Raw genomic sequence first — 25,396 nt, forward strand, 5'->3', positions numbered from 1 at the left:
TTGGGTATAAACCAAGGAGTGGGATAGCTGGGTCAAATGTGGTTCCATTATCAGTTTTCCAAGAAATCTCCATACTGCTTTCCATATTGGCTGCACCAATTTCACCAGCAGTGTATGAGTGTGCCTTTTCCCCCACATACTCACCAACACTTATTGTTAGTATTCTTGATAGCTGCCATTCTGACTGCCGTGAGATGAAATCTTAGAGTAGTTTTGATTTGCATTCTCTGATTACTAGAGATGTTGAACATTTTTTCATATGTTTGATTGATTCTGTATCATCTTCTGAGAGGTGTCTGTTCAGTTTCTTGGCCTATTTATTGATTGGGTTATTTGTTTTTTGGTGTTAAGATTTTTGAATGCTTCATACATCCTAGAGATTAGTGCTCTATCTGATGTGCTTGTGGTAAAGGTTTGCTCCCATTCTGTAGACTGTCTGTTCACCTCACTGCAGATGATATGATTCTATACCTAGAAGACCCAAAACAGAAATCTCCTAGAACTAATAAATGAATTCAGCAAAGTAGCTGGATATAAAATCAATGCTCATAAATCAAAGGCATTTCTGTACATCAGTGACAAATCCACTGAAAGAGAAACTAGGAAAACCACTGCATTTAAAATAGCCTAAAAAAAATACTTGGGAATAAACTTAATGAAAGAGGTGAAAGAACTCTATAATGAAAACTACAATATGCTAAAGAAAGAAATTAAAGAAGACCTTAGAAGATGGAAAGATCTACCTTGTTCTTGGGTAGGCAGAATTAATGTTGTCAAAATGATCATACTACCAAAAGTGCTATACAGATTCAGTGCAATCCCAATCAAAATCCCAATGACATTCCTTATAGAAATAGAAAAAGCAATCATGAAATTCATCTGGAAAATAAGACTCAGAATAGCCAAAGCAATCCTTAGCAAGAAGAGTGAAGCTGGTGGCATTAACATTCCAGACCTTAAACTATATTACAGAGCAGTAGTAACTAAAACAGCATGGTACTGACACCAAATAGACCTATAAACCAGTGGTACAGAATAGAGGACACAGAGTCTAACCCACATAACTACAGTTATCTTATATTAGACAAAGACGCCAAAAATGTACGTTGGAGAAAAGATAGCCTCTTCAGCAAATGGTGCTGGAAAAACTGGAAATCTACATATAACAAAATGAAATTAAACCTCTGTCTCTCACCATGCACAAAACTCAAAGTGGATCAGGGACCTAGGAATTAACCAGAGACCTTGTGTCTAATGGAAGAAAAAGTAGGCCCAAATCTCCATCATGTTGTATTTGGCCTTAACTTTCTTAATAGACTTCTGTAGCGCAAGAATCAATAAATGGGATGGATTCAAACTAAAAATCTGCTTCTTAGCACATTTACATAGTTGTAAGCCTTTCTTTTGTTTCTGTTTGTGTATAAAAACCTGTTTTGTTCAGAAAAAGTCAACCTAGTCAGCCACATGGAGTTGACCAAGGAAAAGGAACCGGTGTTCTGCTGAGTTGTTTGGAAAGGGGTGGACCTTTTTTTCACATTTATTTTTTAGTTTTAGGTGGACACAGTATCTTTTTTTTTTTTTTTTTTTTTTTAAACATGTAGGTGGTGCTGAGGATCGAACCCAGTGCCTGGTGCATGCTAGGCGAGCGCTGTACCACTGAGCCCCAGCCCCAGCCCAGTAATGATGGTGACTGACGGGGGCTGGAGGAATCCCACAGGTCCTCTACTCTACGTTGGCTTCCGTTGAACCCATCTGATCCTCAACAACCTAGGACTGCCCCTCCCATTCACAGAGTGGGAAACTGAGGCCTAGAGAGGTGAAGGAGGCTTCTCAGGGTGACACCCCAGCAGCCGGGAGCAGCCAGGAGTAGGGGCCAGCAGCACGGCTGGCTGGACACCGGCATCTCTGGGTCTCTCAGTCTCTGAGGCAGGGATGGGAGCGTCAGCTCCTTCCAGGCTCAGTGTTCTTCCTGGGAACGATCGGTGGCGAGGAGTGAGGCTCTCTTCCCAAACACTGCCACGTGTGGCTTTGATCTTGAAGGCCTTGGCTTGCTCATGTGCCAAGTGGAGGTTATATAATGGACCTGTGGTTTGCTGTGAGGACCCCGGGAGCTGATGCCCTCCAGCATTTGGCAGGGAGCATGCTGCCTGTGCCCGTCTGGTCGCGGTTCACATTGAGCCACGCCTGAGCTGTGTACCGTGCCCCCACAGTGCCCCCACGTGTCGTTTCTGTAAGCCTCTGTCCTGCTTGTCTGTCACTGAGCAAGCCAAAACAATGGCTTAAGACAATAACAGGTGTTTATTTTGCTCACAAACCTGGGGCTTGGCTGGGCTCCGCCAGGCCGCTCTGCACTGCAGTCTCACAGGCCGCTGCTCAGCAGGGCAGTGACTGAGCAGCCAGGCTGCTGGCTTGGTGGCTTAGGGGCCCAGGGCATATGTCCCAGGAAAGAGCCCCTCTTCTGGCCCTGCCTCCTGAGGCTCTGTTCTACTTGTCCCTGGGGCTCTTGGGCCAGCCCCCTCAAGGGGACAGGATTTGGAGTCCACTTCACATTTGAAGGAATGGAAATTGGCTCTTGTGATTATGGAGACTGAGAGTCTCAGGATTTTCCAGCTGGAGAGTAGAGATCCAGGAGAGTGGGTTGTGAAGTTCCAGCCAAGTCCAGAACCCTGGGGGCAGGGAAGCCTGGGTCCTAGCTGGAAAGCAGAGGCCAAGAGGAATTCTCGTTCACCCACCTCACCTTCCAGTCCGGCCTTCAAATGACTGGACGAGGCCCAGCACACTGGGGAGGCCAGTAGGCTCTACTCCGTCTCCTGATTCCAATGCCGTCTCACCCAGGCACGCCCAGAATAACGTCTCACCAAACACGCAGCATCCTGTGGTCTGGTCATGCTGGTCTAGAGGGTCACCATCCCACCACTGCAGGCCTGCTGGGTGCTGAGCTGGGTGCCTGACCCTGGGCATACAGCGGTGAGCAAGGTGGACAGCTCCTGCCCTTTCTGAACCTCCCTGGGTGTCAGGGAGACAGATGCCAAGTAAACATTTATGACAGGGTGACCAGGTGCCAGGCACTGAGCCCATGCCCAGAGGTGGGAGCTTGACTAGACCCTGAGTGTAGCTCCTGTGGTGCATTTGGTAGGGAGGAGGGCTGGGGATGCAGGCAGGCCCCTGTCCTGGGGCCTGAGGCTGGAGGAGTGGAGCAGGTGGCTTAGCCTCAGACTGGACTGCTCCTTCCCACACCTGCCGCAAGGACCCCCAGGAAATCTGCTTCCTCCCCTGTCTGGGTTGGATCTGAGGTGGGAACATAGGCCTGGCCTGGCCTTTGTGGCCCGAGGCTTATAAGGTCACCTCTGGTCTACATGGTTGGAGACCTCTCAGAAGCAGCCCTGGCCTTCCCGACACCCCCAGTCCTCATGTGACCTCGCCAGGTCTCAGGCCTCAGATGCTCTGGTGACCTGGGTGGTGGGAAATGCCCAGTCCTGTCTGGTGAATGGCTGCTCCAGCTGCCTCCAGTGCCCGGGTGCCCCAGGGCTTGTCTGCCTTTGGTCCTGAGAACCCACCAGCCCTGTGGGAGCTCCTCAGTGCCTGGGTGGCACAGTCAGGGCCTTTGGTCGTCCCTACTCCGTGGGATCGCCTGAGAGAGAATCTACAGCCTTAGTTATTCCTGGTGCCGGCCCCTGAGGAGCTGCCGGCCCCTCATTCGTCCTGAGGGCTGTAGGGTGGACCTCAGGGAGCACGGGAGGCAAGCCAGCTCCAGGTGGTCACAGCAGTGAAGTCTTGCCTTGGGCTTGCCGTGTGCCACACGTGCTCAGGGTGGTGACTGATGTGCACTCAGCCATCTTCACGGCAACCCCTGTGGGTGCTGCTGTTGAGCCTTCTGCAGTTGGGGAGAGACCCCGTGGTTATGCGGCCACCCGGATGATACGGTGGATCCAGGCTTGGGACCTGGCACTTGGTCCTCGGGCCTTTCATGCTATTGAGGGGCTTTGGCTTGGCCACAGGGGCCACAGGGATGGCAGTCTGCAGCTCCTGGAGCCAACCCAGGGCTGCAGCAGATTTTCAGTGGTTTCCAAGGCTCCTCCTTCCCACATCCCCAGGACATGCCAATTTCAGGGCCTGGAACTTTTGATGTCTTAATAACAAAACAAAACATGTTATTTCCACTTTATCTCATCCAGGACTATTACTGGGCCTTAGACACAAGGGTCCTGCCTCTGCTATTCAGTTGTTCCTGCTTTTTTGAAGGGACGCATCCTGTTAAAATCCCAGCATGCTGAGGGCCTGTTGGGCCCTGCCCGCAAGGGGCCCTCAGGCCACAGGGAGAGATGAGTCACTTGCCACAAACTGGGCGTAGAGGGGTGCAGAGTACAGATGAGCACAGTGTCCTGACCCACATGTCAGGGAATAAGCAGGAGTGTCCTAGGCCACAAAGAGGCCAGCAAGGGCCTGCAGGGCTGAGGGACCAGCACGCGCAGGCTTCAAGGCTGGAAGGCAGGGCTGAGTGTGCTCCGGCTCTTGCTTTCAGGGATTTGGTGAGAACCTGGATCCTGTTGCCTCCCCTGGTCCCGCCACCCCCATTCTGGTGTCTGCTGCCCCATGGGGACCTCACTGCCCCCTTGTGAATAAGGCTGCTTCCTGCCATACAGAGAGGGCCCTGGGAATGGGGAGTGGCCCAGTAAATCAGAACTGAGTCCGGCTGTGAGGGGCCATGTCTGAGGCACGCTGCCAGCTTGCCCCGCACCCCGTGGGAACCTGTATGTTGACATGGACGTCCTCCTTCGGACAGGAGGTGGGGACGAAGGCTGGTGTCTGGTGCATTCATTTCTTCACTCCTTGCTGGAAGAACAGCCATGGGCTTGATCGGCCAGGCCCCTGCCCTCATGGGTCTGCCTTCTGTTGGGCCTACCCAGTGGGTCAGCAACTCCTTGGCTGGAGGGTTCCTGCAGATCCTGTGCCCTCACAGGCCATTCAGACACCACCTCCATGCCCTCGTGGGTCTCCAGTGCAGGTGGAGTGATGCCCGAACCCTGGGCTGGCTCTCCTGTCTGCTCCTGTCCTGCAGGGAGTCCTGCTCCTGCTGGCCTCACTCCTGGGAGCACCTGGGAGCCCAGAGCCGCCCTTGCTGTGTCCTTGGGAAGGGTGTGCACAAACAGCAGCACTGGACTCGCCCGTCACCCCGAGAGTGGATGCTTTTTTGTCTGGCTTTCGCAGATTCCACAACACTTCTGCAACTCCACAGGTGGACAGGACTGGCTCGCCCCACGCCTGCTGCCAGGCATGCCAGGACTGGGAAGCACAGGGTGTGCACCTGGGTCTCTCTGGGCCTGCGTGCAGGACTTTGTTCACTGTTAAGCACTTGCCTGCCACGAGCTCCCTGCCTGGCCTGGGGTCCCCCAGCTGGCCCCAGATGACCATACGTAGGGGGATGGGCTTGTTCATCATGCTGCCCCCCCATTCCCTCTGTAAAGGACCTTCCCAGATTTCTGAACATGGGATCAGTCAGGGCTGAGGAAGGCATTGGGCACAACAGGTGGTTACTGGCACCACAGCATAGCCCTTCTGTTCTTTTGGGACACAGTATGGCAAGAACCACTGAAATGCTGATTCCCGTGGACCCTGGAACTCACTTCTGGGAACTCGGCTCTGGAAGTGATTCAGCGCAAGCCCACAGCCTCGTCAGCCCTGAGATGAAGAAAACTTGTCTGTCGTTAGGGGGAAGCGTTGCCGGTCAAGTGGCCAGGAGAGGCAGAGCCACCAGAAAAATAGGTGACAGTAAAAACAGAACTGAGAAGGAAATTGACATGTTCAGAAAACCAGCAAGTGAGGATGAGGTCGAGGACGAGGCTCTCAAGGGTGCGGCCCTCAGCACCTGGGTGTGTGACTGTCCTGACTGCCTGCTCTCCTGGGCTTCCCCAGCAGCCCACCCCACTGTAGGGCACGCCAGACTCAGCGCTGTGGAGTCATTTGCCAAAGCTTTGGTTGTGATTGGTTGTCCCAGGGTCAGGGAGGCTGGCTGGCTTCAAAGCTGCCCCCGTTGTCCTGCTGTGTCCAGATGTTGTCATTGGTCCTCTTGTTTTCTTGCTAGTGCCGTGGCGGCTGCCACCATCAAGAGAAAAAGGTCACCTGCAGAGTGGGCAGGGCAGAACTGTGTGCCCCGATGCCAGTGCTGGCCCTGGCCCCACCAGGAACTCGGGTGGCCTTGAACCCCTTTCCCTCCCCCTGCTGGATCGTGACCTGTGGTTGGGCTTGCCCCTCTCCAAGGGCCCTCCGGCTCCACAGGCTCTGATCCGAGGGGCGGAGAGGGAAGACGCTACAGCTTCTCGGGGGCTGAGGGAGCAGTTCTCAGGAGAAGCAGCCCAACCTCCAGCCAAAGTAGCCTCCTCCCAGCCCCCGCCCAGAAATAAAGATGACAGATCAACAGCAGCAGCAGTGGCTTCCCGGGGACCAGAAATAGCCTCACGGGCTCCCAGGCTCACTTACCAGAGCATCTGCCCGTCTCCACGTGGGCGAAAGGCTGCTGGCGGGGCTGCCCTGAGCTTCCCATGGGTGAGCAGAGGAGCTTCTGCTGTCCCCATCCCTCATGTGGGCACTGCTATGTGTCAGCTGGCACGAGGTGGTTGTGTACCCCCCGCCCCATGCTGCAGGGCCTGGTTCCCTCTCCAGCCTTCCCCGAGCTGGGTGGCCACTGTGCCCACCTGCTGGACTGACCGCAGGGCTGGGATCCAGGCTGCATGAGGTAACGGAGGCATGCTGGGCCTCCCCACTGGTTGCTCCCCCAGCCACGTGGCCTCTGGGCTGCCCTCCCCCGCCCCTGCTCAGCGAGGCCTCTGGGCTGCCCTCCCCCGCCCCTGCTCAGCGAGGCCTCGTGGGGCGCTTCGCTCATGTACCCCATGCTTCCCCTCCCAGCTGTACCACTCCTCTGTGTGGGTCATTTCCCGGCCCCTTGGGCTGGAGTGAGCTCCGTGCAAGGAGGGGTGTCCACGATCACACACTGTCACAGCTCAGAGTTCAGGAGGCGCTCAGTGCGTTTTTGGTGGTGGTGGCGGTAAATGGCCGTCGAAATCAAATAAGAACAGTAGGTAGTGTCCAAGTCCCTAGTGATTTTACAGGCAGGTCAGGTGGGCTACAGATGGCCAGAAACTGGCTCAGGCAGCACAGATGTTGTTGGTACCAGCAGTTCCAAGTGGTCTACAGCCCAGTAAGGGACAGATCCTCCCCTGCCTCAGCTCTGCAGGATCTGGGCTGCCTTCACCTAAGATTGGTTCCCTGGGCCTCAGCTTGGCACACGGGTCTCATCTGGCCGTGGGATTGGGCCAGACTCAGCTCCAGCCCACCCCTCCCCAGAGTCAGTCAGGCATGCAGCCGGTGGTGTGGACAGCCAGCTACGAATCAGGATAGACAAATAAGAACGTGACTCTGTGGTTGTGCCCCTCTGTCCTGGCCCACTTGGCCCCTGCTACTACCGGGGCTGCCATCTTATACACAGGATTTCAGAGAACTGGGTGTGTCTGAAGCATAAGAAACTTTTGTGCTTCAAGGAGAACTATAAAGGAAGGAAAATGACAACTCATAGAATGGGAAAATATTTGCAAACCGTATGTCTAATAAGAGACTGGTGCTGGCGCCACATGTTCGTTGGGAGTATTTTGTCCTTGCAATTCTTCTGAACCTGTCACCTCTCGGGGGAGTGTCCCTGTGCATCACCTCTGGGGGGAATATACCTTCATCATCTCTGGGGGGGAGTGTCTCTTTGCTGACTTCACTGTGAACTCACAGGAGTGGGGACAGACTCTGCAGGTTTGTTGGAAGGTATTATTTAGCTCACTGTCCCTTGGAGAGCACTCGGTATGTGGCACTGCTGGCTTTTTAAAAATAAAATTTTTTTAATGGATATAATTCACATTGCTAGGAGTAGAGTTGCCAGGTCACATGGTAACTTTTTAACTGCCCAAGGTCCTGCCAGACTGTTCCTAAGTGGCTACGTCGCTTACATTGCCACCGGCAATGCATGAAGGTTTGAATCTTCTACATCCTCAACACAGGAATCCCTGATGGTGAATGATGTTGAGCATCTTTTCATGGGCTTATTGTCCATTTTTATGTCTTATTTTGAGAACTGTCGTACTCAAAACCTTTGCCCAGGGGCTGGGATCATGGCTCAATGGTAGAACCCTCACTTGGCATGCATGAAGCACTGGGTTCCATCCTTGGCACCACATAAAATTAAAATAAAAGGAATTGTGTCCACCTATGAGTAAACAAACAAAATAACAGAAACCTTCTCCCATTTTAAAATTGGGTTGACTTTTTATTGTTTAGTTTTAATTGTTCTTTATATGATATTAGTCCTGTACCCAGTATATGATTCGAGAATATTTCTTTCATTCTCCGGGAGTCTTTTCACTTTCTTTATAGTATTTTTTGAAGCATGAAAGTTTTTTATTTTGATGGTATCCAGTTGATCTATTTTGGCTTTGATTGTGCTTTTAGTGCCATATTTAAGAAGATATTGCCTAATTCAGGGCCATGAAGACTCACACAGATGTTTTCTTCAAAGGGTTTGTAGTTTTAGCTCTTATAGTTAGTTCATGATCCGTTTTTAATTAATTTGTATGTGATGTGAGGTAGGATTGCAATTTCAGTCTTTTTCTAATGGGTAACAAGTTGTACTAGCACCATTCGTTCAAAAGAAAATTTTTTCCTCATTAAGTTCTTTCTGCAACTGAGCACAGGTGAATGAATTCACATCTGGATTCTCCTTTCTGTTCCATGGATCTGCATGTCTGTCTTACACCTGTGCTGTACTGTCTTAATGACTTGCTTTGTAGAAAGTTTCACTTATTTCTTTGTTTTTGTGGGCTGGGGATTGAACCCCAGGCCTTGTGCAGGCCAGGCTCTCACTCTCCCACTGCGCTACACCCTAGCCCCATGGTAAGTTTTGAAAAAAAAAAAAAAAAAGTGTGAGTCTTATAGCTTCTTAAGATGTTCGGATTATTCTGGGTCCCTTGCATTTAATGTGAATTTTAGGGTCAGCTTGTTAATTCCTGAAAAAAAAAGCTGGTATTTCAATGGGTATTGTGTTTGAGTTTATAGATCAAAACATTGCCAACTTAATAATGTTTACTCTGTTCATGAACCTAGTATGTCTTTCCATTTATTGAAGCATTCTTTAATTTCCTTCAGTGACATTTTGTAGTTTTCAGAGTGTGTTTTGTACTTATTAAATTATTCCCAAATATTCTATTCTTTGTGAAGTTTTTATAAATGGAATTATTTTCTTCACATCACATTTAGAGTGTTCATTGTTGGGTATAGAAATGCAGTTGTATTTCCTGTGTTGCTCTTGTGTCCTGCAGCCTTGGTGAACTTGGTTATTATTAGCTCCAGCTGAGTTTGGAGGGTGTGTGTGTGTGTGTGTGTGTGTGTTTGTTTCTTGGGATCTTCTATGTACCGTATCATAATATTTGCAAACAGAGTAGTTTTATTTCTTTCTTTCTATCTTGATGCTTTTTATTTCATTTTTCTTGTCTAGTGGCCCTGTCTAGAGTCTGCAGCAAGGTGTTGACGAGGAGTGGCCAGAACAAATATCCCTGCCTTGCTCCTAACCTTAGGGGAAAATACCCAGGCTTTCAGTGGTGGATTTGATGTTATCTTAAAGTGTGGGCTTTTGCGGATGCTCTTTATTAGGATGATTAAATCCCCTTCTTTCTAGTTGTTGAATGTTTATACTGTAAAAAGGTATTAGATCTTGTGAGATGCTTTCTACATCATTGAGATTATGTGTTATGCTTTCGTCCCTTATCACAGTGGTGGCCCCCTTATCCAGGGGGGATATGTTCTAAGACTCCCAGTGGAAACCTGGAACTTCAGCTAGTGCCAAGCCCTACACTTACTGTGTTTTCCCTATACTACATCATATGATAAAGTTTAATTTATGGGGGGGTTTGGCTTAGTGATAGAGCACTTGCCTGGCCCTGCCTGTGTGAGTCCGGGTCGATCCCCAGCACTGAAAAAAAAGTTCGTAAATTAGGCAACAATCTCATAACAAAATAGGACAATTTCAGCATCCCTGCTCTTGCACTTTGGGGCCAGTATTAAGTAAAGCAAGGGTTCCTTGAGCGCAAGCCTGTGTTCTAGGACAGCTGATCTGGTAACTGAGACGGTGACTGTGGTGTCATGCTGGACGCAGGAATGAGTCGGGCTGTGACGTGGGTGGTGCAGGCTGGAGAGCCCCTCACCCTGCTTGTCACCCTGCTCATCACCTTGCTCGCCAGGTGTGGTTTAAAGCTCAGTGCTCTGTAGATGGCCACAGGCGGCTGAACCTGTGGAAAGTGGGACTCTGCACAGTGGGCGGCTGGAGTGCAGGGGTCGCCTTCGTGCTTCCCATTGCTGAAGCTGCTGCTGTCTCAGTACTGCCACCGAGCAGAGGAGATGCTTTAGGGACACCCTGAGCCCACAGCCATGGTCACTAGGCTGGACCTGGAGCCAAACCACCCAGTGTGCCCTAGGCCGTACCTCTTTTTTTGTTTGTTTGTTTTTAGTTGTAGTGTACATAATGCCTTTGTTTCTATTTATTTTTTATGTGGTGCTGAGGATCGAGCCCAGCGCCTCACAGGTGCTAGGCGAGCCCTCTACCACTGAGCCCCACCCCAGCCCAGGCCGTCCCTCTTGCTCACTGTTAGCTCCACACCGGGACGTCTCCATGGTGCCCGCTGCCTCAAATGGAAAGTGGGAGTGATGGTGGTGCGTCCTCAAAGGCTCTTTGAGGATGAACGAGTTGCAGTGTAGCCACGTGGAACAAGTGCGGTGGGCCCAGGTCGGCAATCAGCAGTGGCGTGTGACAGTTGAGGTCACTGTGGGAGCCTGACAAGCTCCTATCTCGTGCCTGCTCCTTGCAAATCCTGCAGTTTACTGGGACCTCAGCATCACGCCCCCACAGCGGAGCGGCAGTGGCTGTGTGACTCTGATCCTGAGCCTCCTGCCAGCCCTCCCATCCTTCATGCTGGGGGAGGGCAGATGAGGCCGGTGTGGGTCACAGCCTGCAACGAGCACCAGGACCCCCCATCTCCCCAGCTTGATTTTCCTGACTTCTCTTCTTCCAGGCTGCTGGGTAGACCTGGCTCCTTGCCCTGGCTCTTTGGTTGACTGTCCTATGACCTTAGGCAACAACCACCCTGGGCCTCTGGTTCTTGACCCGTGCTCCACACGCCGTCACAGCAGCTTCAGGATGGAATGAGCACTGCTTGGGGCTTGCCACCCCTCCAGGGGCCTGGCAAACGTGGACTCCCAGCTGCCCTCCCAGGGCCCCCAGAGGAGCTCCTGTCTGGAGTCCAGACTTGCCCTGGTGGGGTGGGATGCCCAGGGAAGCGAGAAGCTCTTCTGAGCTGCCCTGTGCAGCTCTTGCATTGCTGCTGAGGTCAGCAAGGCTGGCTCTCATGTCCCAGTGTGCTGACCTGGCCAGCCAGGAAGTGGACAGCTCTGGGGTCAGCTCTCAGCTGCTTTGCTCTGGGTTTGGCTCCCAAGTTTGGGGGAGGCAGGGCACCCTGCCCTGCCCATGTGCAGCCTTTCCCAGCCCTGTGCCAGAGGTATGGAGCGGGCCCACCTCCTAGGGGCTCACAGTCTTTTGGAGGAAGGGGACTATGATGGAGGGGTGGCAAAGGTGGAAGCGACGTGTGTTTTCTTTTCTGTGCGCTTCAGGTTTTCTAGTTAGCATGTAAGAATTTTATAATTACAGAATATTGCTGGGAATTGTAGTTGAAGAATATGCTGCTCTTGTCACACACACCCCACGCCCCACAGAGGGGACCATAGAGCTTGGGACCCTCAGGGCTGGAGGTGGGCAGGGTCCAGGACGGCCCTGGAGGAGGCGCTGACCTCCCCTCCCGCTGTGACCTAGATGACAGGATCTGCTCGCCGCCCTTCATGGAGCTCACCAGCCTGTGCGGGGACGACACCGTGAGGCTCCTGGAGAAGAACGGCCTGGCCTTCCCCTTCAGTACGTAGCCGCGTGCTCGGCCACATGGCCACGGGCAGGGTGGGTGTTCTAGGCCCGCAGGGTTGGAATTGCTGAGGGTGGCCCAGGCTTTGCCTGAGGAGGGCACAGCCCCAGGCGCCTCCACACCACCACTGCGTGGGTCCTGCCTGGGCTGGTGGCATCTGTCCACGTTACCCCAACTGCAGCACTGCCCCGTTCCCCTTGGGGCTGCAGGAGTTTTATGGGGGTCCTCTGGGGAGATGCCCTGTGTCCGCCAGTCAGACGTCAGGGCTCACTGATCCCTCTCTGCTTTCCTCTCTCCAACCCGCAGTCTGCAAGACCAGAGTGGCTCATGGCACCAATTCTCATGAGGTGAGTGGAAGTGTTGATTGTCCCTGTCCCTGCCTCCCTGCACCTGCCACCCCTGCCCTGTCACCCCAGTGGGTCTTGCTGGGACCCTGCCAAGCTCCCGGGCACAGCCTCTTGGTGTGCAGCTCCCACCCCGGCTCCCTAGACTTGAGTGGAGGAAACAAAATATGGCAGCTTCGCAGCCCGTCTCCATCCTCTCTCACCTGCTCCTGTCCCTGAGGCTGGGACGGTGCTGGGGCTGCCGTGCAGAATGCCACACACACGGGTGGCTTGAGCAGTAGACGCTGACTCTCACAGTTCTGGAACCGCGGGTCCCAGATGAGGGTGGTGCAGGACTGGGTTCTGTAAGGCTGCTCCTGGCTTCTCAGTGTCACATGTGGCCTGGCCTGTACATAGCGTGTGTGCCGTCGCGTGAGCAGAGCATGCCCAGAGGGTGCTCATCCCAAGGTGAGGGTCCCACCGACCTCACCCAAACCTGACTGCCTCCAGACACCCCCATGCTGGGCTCAGGGCTTCAATTCATGGATGGAGGGGCATGTGGTCCCTAGGGGAGCCCAGAGAAGTCACACCCAGCCTAACCTGTCCCTGGCTGCATGTCGTCTGGCCCAGAGTGCCAGGCACTGGGCTGGGAAGGCTATCTCTGCCCACCAGGGCGCTGAGGAGGAGGGCCACGCCCACTGGCTAGCTGTGCCCCGCTTGCCCACCCGTCCATTCTTCCCTGTGCACTTGTGTCTGACCCTCCTGCAGGTGCCAGGGAACAGGTGCCTAGGCTCCACCCCATCCCTGTGGGAAACAGTGAGTCCTTAGGGAGACTGCACCCGTGGGACATGCGTGGCCATGAGCTGTAAGCACTTGGGGATGAGAGGAGCAGGCAGTGGGCAGGGCCCCGAGGTCTCTGCTGCCCTTCCCGCCTTCAGGAACCACAGGGGATGTCATCTTCAGGCCCTGGGCACAACCCAGTTTGGGCCTCCCATCAGGCAGTTGCCCTGGCATGCAGAGTGGGCCCTGTAGGGAAGACCTGTCCCCTGCAGCCCTGCCATCAGAACATCCCCCACCAGGGGAAACTAAAAACAGAAGCCGGCAGCAGTGACCTTTTCTAGATTTATATCGTGCTCCCTGTCCCTGGGAGATATTTAGGGGAAATGTCTATAAACAGTGTCAGCAGGGGGTGTGCCGTGAGGGGCGGCCCTGCCCGTGGGAAGGAGATCTTGGCCTGCTACAAAGGTCAGCGGGAGCCTCCTGTGGGCACTGCCTTCCCGTGCTTGTCCTGCCTGGGCATCTGCATGGCCGCAGCCAGGGAGAGGGCAGCCAGAGGATGCCCCTGTGCCTGCTTCCCTCACTGCCAGGGCAGCTTCCTGGCCACCGTCTGCCCGTGGTCACCACAGAGGCCCTCTGTTGGCAGGTCCTCGTGTCTTGGTGCACCCCTGAGTGCCAACGGTGTGGGTAGACCGGTCCACGCCAGGGAAGGCCCCTGGCCAGGGAGCAGCCACATGGAGCTCCAGGCCACGTGGGGACTGCAGCCTTGGGAACCCATCACTGCTGGACGGCGCTGCCAGCTGTGAGGTGCTCGGCAAATGGCCCTGCCTCTGAGTGTCTGACCTGTGTTTACGCATGGGGACTTCCCAGTGACTGTGAAGGACGTGGGTTACTGTGGGGCCCGCTGTGACCTGGCCCAAGGGAACTGTGTGAAAGCTGGTGTGGAACCAGGACCCAGGGAAGGTCTGCTTCCAGGTGGGCTTCTCTTGGCAGGCTCTGAGGGGTTGCACGAGCCTCACCCCCAGTGTGGGTCCTCACCCCCAGGGAAGTTCGCACACCCCCTGCCCCGCCCCCATCCCCAGTAGTGTCCACCTGTTGTCAGCATTTGGAGACCCGTGTGTGCCGTGGGACTTGGTGCCTGGGGATGTTGGCCTCAGAGGGTCACTCCCTTGGGTGTGGGTGCCCTCCACAGGGTGGGCACACGCCTCCCATAGGTCAGGGTGTCCAGCTGGTTTGGCCAAGGTTGAGTTGGTGTTCACAGGACTTCTGGGTGTTTAGCTTACACAGGGTGAAGGCCCTGCCCATGCTCACCTGGGAAGTGCCGGGGGCCTTGGGCCCAGCTGGTTCCCGGGCTGCCTGGCCCCATCACTGTTGCTGGTGGCGAAGGGGATATCCTGGCCCACCCCAGCACACACTGCACTGGTTTCCCCAGCTGGCTTGGATTTCTGCTTCTGTCCTGCCCAGCTGAGCACCAGGCATGCAGGGTTGGCAGCTGTTGAGGCGGCCAGCTGTCCAGGCCCTGTGCTCCTCCTGGGGCCTGTGGGTGGAGGGATTAGCCGTGACCTAGCACAGTGGCTGGCTCCAGTGGGCCCCATGGTCCTTAGAGCAGACAGACCCCATAGGCCACTACAGACCCAGCCTCCGTCAGAGCCGAGAGGAAGTCTGCAGCCCCTCTGCCCTCAGTGCCACCCACGTCCTCAACCAGGCATGATCGCCCCAGAGGAGCCCGGCACCAGGAGCCAGGCGCGCCCGTTTGTGACACCTGTATGGCCCCTGCGTAAGAAGCAAGGCCCATGCTGGGCACACCCGATTCCATTCCAGGCTGTCATCCTCCAGCAGGTCACAGACCCTGCTGTCTTATCGATGACAGAGGGTGGTGATGCGAGGGTGACACCAGGTGACTCACATGGGTGTTAGAATAGGGGCTTGCAGTGAGTGCTCAGCAGGAACAGCTTGGACCAGGTCCTCAGGTTCATATCCACAGCCTAGTATCCCGCCTCCCCATCCTGGATCTTTGTGGAAGAGCCCCCAGATGTCAGAAGGGTTGAGTAGCATAAGACCTAGGGGCCCCACTCCCTGGCACTGTGAGGAATGCTCTCAGGAGTTGTGCAGTGCACCAGCTGTTCACCCCTACGTGGCGGCCCGGTGCGTGCCGGACTCCGACTCCCGCAGCAGAGGTGACTGACGCAGGCGTTCTTCTCGCAGCCGTCTCCACTCACACGTGTCCCTGGCTCAGGATAGGGCATGCTGCTGGTGATGTGCTTTGTGTTGAAGGCAGGAGGGTGGTGGGCTCTGATGCAGCCCGTGTCCCCTGTCTCCCCAGATGGCCATCGTGTTCAACCAGGAGGGCCTGAGTGCCATCCAGCCACCCTGTGTGGTCCAGAACTTCATCAACCACAACGCCGTGCTCTACAAGGTGTTCGTGGTGGGCGAGTCCTACACGGTGGTCCAGAGACCCTCGCTCAAGAACTTCTCTGCGGGCACATCAGGTAACCCTCTCGCACTGAGACGCGCACAGCTGTCTGTCCTCCCACTTCCCCTGCCACTCGTGTGACTTCTGGAGGCTGGAGAGATGCCCTGAGTCTGGGTTGGTGCAGCAGATGGATAAAGAGGTCTTGGAGCACCCTGTCCCAGCAGGCTGCTGGGGGACCCTGGAACCACTGTCAGCCCCAGAAGGCCCCTGGAAGCTGCCTGTGCCCCAGACAGTTCCCAGGACCCACGGTGATGAGACTGGGAGGGAGGTGCGGGGCGGGCACAGTCAGCCAACTCTGCAGCCACTCGGGAAGCTGGCTGGTCCCCCACCTCCCTGCCTCTTGTCTCCACTACCCCAGCACCAGCTGTTTCTGCAGCCACCGGGGGCACCAGTGCTCTGGAGCAGGCAGCACCTGCTCCAGATCCCAATGCGGACGTCAGGTCCCGGGGCAGTCACACACCCCCTACCTAGTGCAGGGCTGCACGTGCACACTGGTCAGCCAGCGTGCTCTGAACCATGGAGGGGGGTCCTCAGTGTCCTGGGCAGTGATGTCACATGCTGCTGCTGTCCTTCAGGGCCCTAGAGGTGGTCCTCTAGGAACAGCCTCAAGACCCCACTGAAGCTTCCCTCAGCCCTTACCTCCTTCCAGGCCTGGCACCAACCATGAAAAGGGATGGGGTTAAAAACCTGCAGCTGTGGGGCTGCTGTAAGGAATGTTCTGTGGGTCCTGAGGCCACTCTAAGGTGAGTTCCAGAAATCTTGGGTGTTATAGCAATGCCTCAGAGTAAGTGGAGTCTTCCAGAGGGCTCCTGGGAGTCCCGTGCCTGCCCCGTGAGCTTGCTCAAGCGCACTGCACGTTTCTCTTCAAGGGAGATGCCCTCAGGTAGGGCGTTGGCCTGCCCGGGCCTCCAGAGGACCCGCCTGACTGCCGGTCACCTGCCTGCTGGCCTGGAGCAGCTACCCGTCGTCCCTCCAGCTCTTCTTCCCCTGGGTCACTTTCTTTCCCTTTCCTTGACTGAGTGGACAATGGGGCAGTGTCTTCCTCTCCCTGTCGAGTCTCAGCAGTCTTCCAGGGTCAGGACAGCCCCTCCTGACCCGGTCCAGCACCCGCCCTGGGGCGAGGGGATAGTGTGGGTTGGGTCAGTGGACATGTCCACTAGGGGACATTCTTCCATGTGTGGCCTGGAGAGGCTGACATTTCACACAGTGTTTTTATTATTTTCCTGATTTTAAAAAATACACACTTTATGAAGAACTTGTAACTATTAAATGAAGAATAGTTAGGGCCGGGACCATAGCTCAGTGGGAGGGTACTTGTTAGCATGCATGTGGCCCCGGGTCATCCCAGAACCACACACAAAAAAGCTCTCTCATGTCTCTCTTGCCTTTTTTACCCAAATCACTTCATTTCTAAGAGAAATTTACTGCCAGGTCTCCTTTCTCATCCACACAAAAGTGTGTTTGTGTGCATTTCCTTCCTGGTTGTAAAATGGTGGCCCAGTTCCCTTCTCTCCTCTCCACTCCTCGTGTCCCTCCTCGTGGCTGTGTCTCACACCCGGGCCAAACAGTAAAGACACACAGGACAACCGAGTGACTTCCAGTGTCTCTCCGACTCTACCGCTGTCTTGGGGTGAATGGGACGTGGCAGGGGGCCTGGCGCTCACATTCAGGCCTCTTGGGGGCTGTAAGGCCTCAGTGACGGCAGCTCTGTACGATGCACTGGTTAAACGGGGCTGGGGGGCTCTGGCCACCTTCCAACACCCACCTAGCCTGTGGCTCCCACCGCCCAGGGTGGCGGATCCCACACTTCCTGTGTCCAGGCTGGGAGCTGGGCTCCCTGCTCAGAGCTGCTCTTGACCTGAGGGGAGGTAGAGACAAGGACTTGTCTCTCAGCTGCCATTTGCTTTTGATTCTCAGGACACTTTCAATTTTTTTTTTTTTTTTTTTTGGTTGTAGATGGACAAATACCTTTACTTTGTTTGTTTATTGTTGTGCTGAGGATGGAACCCAGTGCCTCACATGTGTGAGCAAGTGCTCTCCCGCTGAGCCCCACCCCAGCCCTCCCAGGAACATTTTTTTCACATGCCAACATCTCCAAAATCAGGTGTGTACTTAATAGCAATGGCATCCCGCAGACACCTTGACTGGAACCAGAGTAAGCTCTTATGGAGAGGTGACATTGGTCACCAAGAACACGAGGAATGCGCTGTGTTCCTTGCCTGAGGTTCATGTGCTCTCTTCACCAGGCTGGGGCAGAGGGACGGCTCTCTTTGTTCCCTCTCTCTGTGCAGTGGGGCTTCCTTGACCTGAGGATGCAGCGCCAGGGGTCCCAGCCCTGTGCCGGGGTCTATTACACTCTCCATCCTGGGCCTTTTTCCCTTAGGGAAGAAGAGTGGTACCTCCTACCATGTAGAGCTGGATCTACCAGAGTCCACAGGGTAGATGGCTCCAATGCTGTCCCCATTACTTAAAGCTGCTATTGCTGGATGGGAGCAGCCTAGAGATACGCAAATGAGTGGGCGGGACTGTGCCCAGGGAAGCTTCAGGTACAGATGCAGGCGGCCTGGCCTCCACTCCAGAGCCTCTGAAGAGGCAGTGAGGTGCTGCGTTCACTGAGCCTGCCGAGGGGGTCCAGCCAGGGGCTAGCCAGCCCGACTTCCTGCCTTCGTGAGTAGATATTCCAGTGGGGGGGAGAGAACACACGGGAGAGAGACCAGAGCCAGTTGTCCCAAGAAGGGGACTCCAGGGAAGACATCGCGGCTCTGGACACCTTCCAGTGAGGGGAGTAACTTGGAAAAGGCACAGCAGACGCAGGCACCTTTGCAGAGGTGGCATCTAGTGGCAGCTGGAAGTTGACTTGGGTTGCCACCCACAGCGTCGTGGCATGCACCTCCTGGGAGCGACAGTAAACAGCAGAGGAGCAGCAGATTGTGGCTGCAGCTCAGGGCTGCCCCGCCACAGTGCCGGGGTCTGGGAGCTACTCTGTTCATTTACTCTTCCTCTTTTCCATCTTTAAGTTGAGAACAAAAACAGTCTTGGCTTCCTTGCCCTGCCGATCCTGCGGGGAGCCGAGGTGGCCCTTCACCCAGGCTGTGTGTCCTTAGGACTCATCCGCGAACAGGGACTGGCAGGGGCGTCGACACTCAAAGTGCTTCTGGCAGCAAGGCCCTGACCTTGTCCCCCTAACAGAGGGGACGAGGATCTGGGTGCCAGGGCTCTGTCCTGGGCTCAGGCTCCTTCTGACCCACCAAGCTCCCCGCAGGTTCCCATAGTCTCTTGGTGACGGCCAGTGGCTGGAAGCTGCTCTCCCTCCCTCCTTCCCTCCCTCTGCCCTGCCCGGCTGCATGTGGAGAGCTGCTGGACCTGTCATTGCTGGCCACCCTGCCCAGTAGTCCTCTGGCCAGAGCATCGCAGGCCGGAAGTAGCAGTGTAGGGTCCCCCTTGGAGATCCTGTGCGTTTGGTCTTGCCCCAGGGAGCCCTTGTGGGTCACAGTTTGTCCAGTTCCATGGGCATGGCAGGCCCCTGGGGCAGTTCTGTCCCCTTCCCTCCGTTCTCCTTGCAGCTTCTACAGCTTCCCAGCTTCCCTGGACTTTGCTGTGTCCACCTGTGCATGGTGGCCCTTTTTCCCTCCACGGCCTGCTCTGCCACCCTGTTCATTTTCCTTGGGGACCTGCAGGGGTACAGGTGGGAAGGTGCTCTGAGTTTGGGGGCTGTAGGATGAGGAGATGGGCAGTGCCTCCAGAAGGCCAGACCACTGGCATGGACGGCTGGCACCTGCTCCAGCCTCTGGCCCGCTGGGCTTTGCCACCTCGAAGGCTCCCTGGTGCCGGGAGAGGATTGGTGGGACTGCGTGGCAGAGTCCCGCAGGGTGTTTATTTTCCTCAGGCTCCTCCCCAGGACCGTCTCTCGTGCCCCCTGTCTGGACTGGCTCTGGTCGGAGCAGCGGGAGGACTGTCGGGCACACCAGGGTGGCCAGGGGCCTCTATGCCCCGCTAGCGGGAAGGATGCCAGGTACCTCTCAGCGCCTGCCTGCTTGGCTCTGCCCCAATCACTTCCTCTGCATGATCGCTGTGGCGCCGCAGAGTCCCGGAGCTGGTGGGGTTGCGGCACCAGGGCAGGCCCCCCACCCTGGCACGCAGGCCCTCAGCCGGTCCCTTCCTGTCCTTCAGCTTGGGGGCCTGGGTCCCAGGGCCCGGCATTGTGTCCTGGGGAACGGGACCCATGATGCCCCACCCTGGAAGGACTCAAGCAGGGCTAGGCCCCTTGGGGACTCCTAGCTATGGGGGTCCTGGCTGTTCTGGGGGTGGGGAGGCAACAAGGTGGTGACAGCTCTGCCAGACCCAGACCTGGGCTCCTGGCTTTGTGATTCTTGCCTTGACGTGCCTGTGCTTCCAAGTGCCTGAGAACGTGTTTCTGGCTGACCAGCCGACCTTGCAGCTCCTCGGGGTGACTTGGTTACTCCAGAGGATATTTACAAGTTGGGTGAACGATTGCACCGTCAGCCTGTCGCGCTCAGTGTCCCCGAGACTGGTCTGCTGCTGGGCCTCTGTGGGAGTTGGGGGTGGGTGCAATGGCGGCGCACACGCAGGGACTCGCGAGCTGGATGCGGTGGAGGGGGTGTCATGGTGGGCAGGTCATTCTGAGCAGCTTCTTGGACGGGCACCGTGGAAGCCCATGTTCTGGTTTTCTGTTTTTGTCCTAAATAGTTGGAAAACAGCAGAACCTTTGTTTTAAGCTCTCACATGGCGGTGGCAGCCTGGCCGGGTCTCTGTAGGCGTTCCATGGGTGGGAGGGGCCTTCGACATCGGGTGCATGGCTTGTCCTGCCTACTTAGCCCCCTTTCCTCCTGGCGCCCTTTTGGTGACACATCTGCAGCATCTTTCAGGATGGACCTTAGGCGTTGGGGAAGCCCAGGTGGGATATCACCAGATGGTCATGGAGGTGGTTCAGCAAACTGTCATTTTTGTGTGGGAAATGAAATTGAGGCCCTAACTGGGTCAAGTCCATCCCTGGTACACTCCATGGGGTGGGGAGCCCAGCTCCCTGGAGTGCCTGGCCCTACCACTGGACCTGGAGCCAAGGCGCCCTGGCGTGTGGCTGAGGTGGTGCTGCCCTCTGGTGTTGGGTGGCGGAACCACACCCCGGCCTGGAGGCCCTGACCAATACTCCCGTCTGCTTTTTCAGATCGAGAGTCCATCTTCTTCAACAGCCACAATGTGTCAAAGCCGGAGTCCTCATCTGTTCTCACGGAGGTATGTACCACCTTCTTGGTGGCCTGGCACGAGGCTGCCTTCACCCAGGGCTGGGCATCATGGGAGACCCTTGTCCACATGCCAGGCCCAGGCCCGTTCCCCAACCCCTCCTGCCCTGCTGTCTTCTAGCCCACGTGCCGGTGGCATCACAGCTGTGCACACATTGTGATGAGCATATGGGGGCCAGGGCGGGAGGGCTGCAGGCAGCCCCCACGAGCTCAGAGAGGCTTGCTCCTGGCTGTCGCTCGCTCTGTTTGTGGAGTGTCCCTTGACAGCTTGCTGTGTGCTTCTGCAGCACTAGGGTGGCGTGTGACCCCCACCCCTGAAGCCGTGGCAGCAGGCATCATGGCTGGTGCTCAGTGAACGTCGCCATGGTAGTGTCCAGCTGGGTGTCTAGCAGCCTCCCTGCAGCCTCGCTGGGATTGGACCCCAGGCCCGCTTCCAAAGCTGGCTCTCCCAGGAAGCCAGGGCGACCTACCACTCTAAGGACTGCTGGGCAGTGTTCCACAGCAGACGGGAGCCTCCACGGGCAGTCTGCCGTCCCTTGTGGGCCTAGCGGGCCAGCGGCTTTGCTCTCATCTCCCCTGCGCTCAGGATTTGCTGGGGTCCTGTCCCCCCTAGAGTGCGTCCATCTTGGTGTCCTGGGAGCCTTTGCTTTCTTGTGGCCTCCTCCCTCTTCAGGACTGGGCACAGCCAACCCTGGGGATCTGCCCTGGCCTTGTGTTCCTGGCCCCCAAACCTGGGCAGCCTGTCTAGCTGTTGTTTGTTTCTGGTGTGAACAAGGACCTAGAGGGACACCACTATCCCCAGGACCTCAGTAGCTATCTCCCAGGAACAATCAAGAGAAGCGCCAGGCCTGGCTGTGTCGCTGTGAGGCGTAGGTAGATGCTCTGTGCAGGGAGGCTCTGCTCACTCCAGCGTCTCCAGGGCTTCCTCCTGCCGGCCTCGCAGAGCCTTGGCCAGTGTGCTGGGCTGCAGAGGAATTGGCACGGCACAGACTTCCTGAGAAGTTATCCCTGCCAGTGCCTTCGCACAGCACAGTGCTAGCGCCCACTGGGGCTATTCACCAGTACCAGGGGGACACTGAGGGCTGCATGCAGGGTGGCCCACTGGGAGTCACCCTCTTGGATAAACCCCTGTTGACTGTGGGCCTCAGTTTTCTCATCCAAGAAATAGGAGGGGTCAGCCTAGAGCCATAGCAGGGCCCTTCCTCTGCCTCTCAGACCTACAGCGGTCCCCCGCTGGCCTTCGCATGTGACTGCTAGTCAGGAATCCATCAGGACTTATGCTTCCAAGAAGAGGCAATGCCCAGCCGCATGGCCTTCCTGCAGGACCGCGGTCACTGTGGCCTCCCTCAGGCTGTCCATGTCAGCTCCACCATGAGAACTGGTGTCCAGAATACTCCCTTACCAGTCCTCCTGCCTTGTACCACCTGGAGCTCTGCCAGCCCTGTCTCAGCCCCCTGAGAGCGCCCTGAGGGACCCACACTGGCCTCGAAGCCCCACCTCCTTCCCCAGGAGGCCCTTGACCTGGGTAGCTCCACTCAACCCGCAGGCCCCAGGGGCCTTCTACCTTTCGGAGCCCTCATAGGATGTCCTTAGGAGCAGTGGGCCTCCGAGGGCACAGCTCAGTGGTGGGGCACTTGCCCAGCATGCACAAGGCCTGAAGTCCCAGCCCCAGAACATTGGCTTTTCTGGGGAAAAAAGCCCGGGTCGGACCCAAGCTGTGGCAAGCCAGGTCATCCCTTTGAGCCTCAGACTCCTCATCCTGCCCAGAGGGCATCCAGGGGTTCTGTGAGTTGCTGTCCGAGCGGTGCCCACTGCCCGTGTGCAGGAAGTTCTCAGTGTTGGCCGTGAGTGGTGGCCCCGGGGCACCCACAGAGCTCCTTCCTGACTCCCCACCTCCTGGTTAGCAGGGTACCTTGGGTGGTTGGTGTTGAATTCCCGGGAGGAGTTCCACCCTTGTCTTGTCCCAGGCTGGCTGTTTGGGTTTGAACAATCAAATGGCTTCAGAAGGATTTCTGAGATTCCCCAGCTGAGCTGGGAAAGGGCTTTTATAAACAGCTCGTCGGGAGGCGCGGGGTGAGAGGAGCTGCCTCGCTACAGCTAGGGGCAGGCCCAGGGCATGGGCAGGCCTGGGGTCCACCTGGACCTCTGACTTGGTGAGGATGCTGGGCTGTGGACCAAATGCCGAGCTCCTCTTTGGACTCAGCCTCTGACCCTGAGTGTCCCAGGGAGCTCAGGTGAGCTCCTGTTCATCCAGACTGCCACTGTCCCTGGGAAGCCCCCAGGGAGACACCAGGGCACTCCTAGGATAGGAAGGTGCCAGCCTCAGCCCCTGCTTGGTGCACTCTGGGAGTTCCCTGCTGTCCATTTCAGGGCCAAAGACCATTTGTCTTGGTGACCAGGGCTCAATGCTCAATCCTCTGACCCAGCCTCACTTTTAAACAAATTGAGGTGAAATCCGCATGGATAAAATTAGCTGTTTTAAAGTGAGAAATCCAGCGCGACTGGTCTGCTCACATTGAGGCACACCACACCACACCTCTGCTTCCTTCCAGAACATTCCCATCCCCTGGACTATGAGCCCCCACTCCCCATTCCTCCACTGCTTCTCTGATTCCTGTCTCCACAAATTTGCGCCTTCTGGAAGTTTTATACAGATGGAGTGCTACAGCACGAAGCTGTCTGTGGCCGCCCGGCACGCGCACTCGTGGTGTCTTCCGAGTTCGTCTGTGTTGTAGCGAGTCAGATTTTATCCCTTCCCACAGACGAACGGCACTTCACGGCACTTACCCTGTGGCTTGTTTACCCCCTGCCCTGCCGATGCTGGTGGGGTGGGTGGCTTCCACCTCAAAGGTGGGGGAGTGAGCCTGTGTGGTCGCAGGACTGCGAGGCAGCCCTGGGTGTGACCCCAGGACTGGGCCTGCGGGGCCACCTGTAATTCCCGGTTTGCTCTCTGATGCACCGTATTTGCAGCCGCACCCCTTCCTCTAGCCTCCGAGCTTCAGCTCCAGAACTCCAGTGTTTCATAGGCACCTAGCTGAGCCCGAGGCTGTCCCTGCCCTGGAAATCAGAAGCAGCCCTTCTGGCCATCCAGGCCCATGGCCTCCCCACCTGTCACCCTCCTCCTCCCTCTCAGCAAATCTAGGAGGGAGGCTCAATCAGTCTCATTTTACAGCAGAGTAAACTGAGGCAGAGAGGCCACAAACTTTTCTCCAAGTCCCCAGAGTCGGCAAGTCACTGCAGGATTCACATCCAGACCCTGGGTCCAAGTCCTGGCTCCCAAGGCCTCCGGTGCAGTCTTCTCATGCCCTGGAGGCTCCCACTGGACCGAGCTCAAGCACGTGGGTCCTCGTGCCTGTCCCAGGCTACTTGGAGTAGAGCAGAGAATGGGCAGTGCGGGGCGGTCCAGGGCAGAGTGGAGACTGTGCACCTGGACAGCCCCACTACCCCCCAGAAGCTTTGCTGACCACACTTGGACCCAAGCCGCCCCTCGGGAAGGAAGGGGGCGTGGAAATGCCGGGAGGCAAGATCACCCGCCTGGAGCCCTTCAGGGACTAAGACTCGGTCCTGAACCTCAGCCTCAGGCCTGGGAGTCTGCCTGCAAGGAGGGGATGGAGGACTTCCCGCCACCTCCGCCCTGGCTGCGTGCCAGCATTCCCTGCGCCCCTGTGGCTTCTTGGCTTCTCCTCCCGCCCTCCCCAGGCCTCTCTCCCCTGCCCCACCCCTGCCCCGTCCTCCCTGCCTTCGAGGTCAGGCTGCAGTGATCTCTGCACCTCGCTGTCTCCTCGGTCCACAGTGACTCTCCACCACCTTCCTCCCTGCTGAGAAATGGGTCTAGAGCCTGAGAACACCGAGGCCCAGACCCTGCCCTGTGCTTTCACGGGCCAGCCCGACCCCTCTGGGCCCGTTGCCTGTGTGTCAGATGCCAGTGTTGACCCCGTCCCTCGGATGGCAGCCAGCAAGGCCGTGCGCAGCACCCCACCTGCCCAGCTCGGGCAGGACACAGAGGTGGTGGCCTGGTGCTGGCTGGGGTGGGTCTGCCCTGCCTCCTGGCCTGAGGGATGGCAGGGCCTGTGGCACCTCTCACCCCAGCCTGACCCCTGTGTGTGTCGCAGCTGGACAAGATCGAAGGTGTGTTCGAGCGGCCGAGCGACGAGGTCATCCGGGAGCTGTCCCGGGCCCTGCGGCAGGCGCTGGGTGTGTCACTGTTTGGGATTGACATCATCATCAACAACCAGACGGGGCAGCACGCGGTCATCGACATCAACGCTTTCCCAGGTGAGCAGCACAGCTGGTGGCCTGAGGTGGCAGCCAGCAGTCTGCCACCTCTGCACACCTGGGAACGGGCTCTGGAGCAGGAGGGGCTGAAGGAGCCCAGTACCGGGCATCCTGCACCAGGGAGGACCAGGCCCAGGCGGCCGGCTCCACACGCCCTCTCACCTTGTGACCTGAGCCGCCAGCATAGCCTCGATGTCCCAGTCAGTCTGTCCCTTGAGCCATTCCAGACTCACAGCCGAAGGGACTTTGAAGGGCCACAACCCCTGCTGTTAGGTGAAGAGAAGCCATGGA

General features: G+C 56.5%; 1 protein-coding gene across 3 annotated transcripts in view; it reads left to right on the top strand.

Annotated features, from left to right (window-relative positions):
• Nucleotides 1-25,396, top strand: part of Itpk1 (inositol-tetrakisphosphate 1-kinase) — a 129,196-nt gene that overhangs the window by 98,227 nt on the left and 5,573 nt on the right. For all 3 annotated transcript variants that reach the window (XM_076849726.2, XM_076849727.2, XM_076849728.2), the window contains 5 exons: nt 11,894-11,992; nt 12,303-12,343; nt 15,420-15,585; nt 20,755-20,822; nt 24,943-25,105. In XM_076849726.2, coding sequence (XP_076705841.1) covers nt 11,894-11,992; nt 12,303-12,343; nt 15,420-15,585; nt 20,755-20,822; nt 24,943-25,105 — 537 coding nt within the window. The remainder of the gene's footprint in view (nt 1-11,893; nt 11,993-12,302; nt 12,344-15,419; nt 15,586-20,754; nt 20,823-24,942; nt 25,106-25,396) is intronic.

The sequence above is a fragment of the Callospermophilus lateralis genome, chromosome 3, assembly GCF_048772815.1.
Source record: "Callospermophilus lateralis isolate mCalLat2 chromosome 3, mCalLat2.hap1, whole genome shotgun sequence".
Lineage (NCBI taxonomy): Eukaryota > Metazoa > Chordata > Mammalia > Rodentia > Sciuridae > Callospermophilus > Callospermophilus lateralis.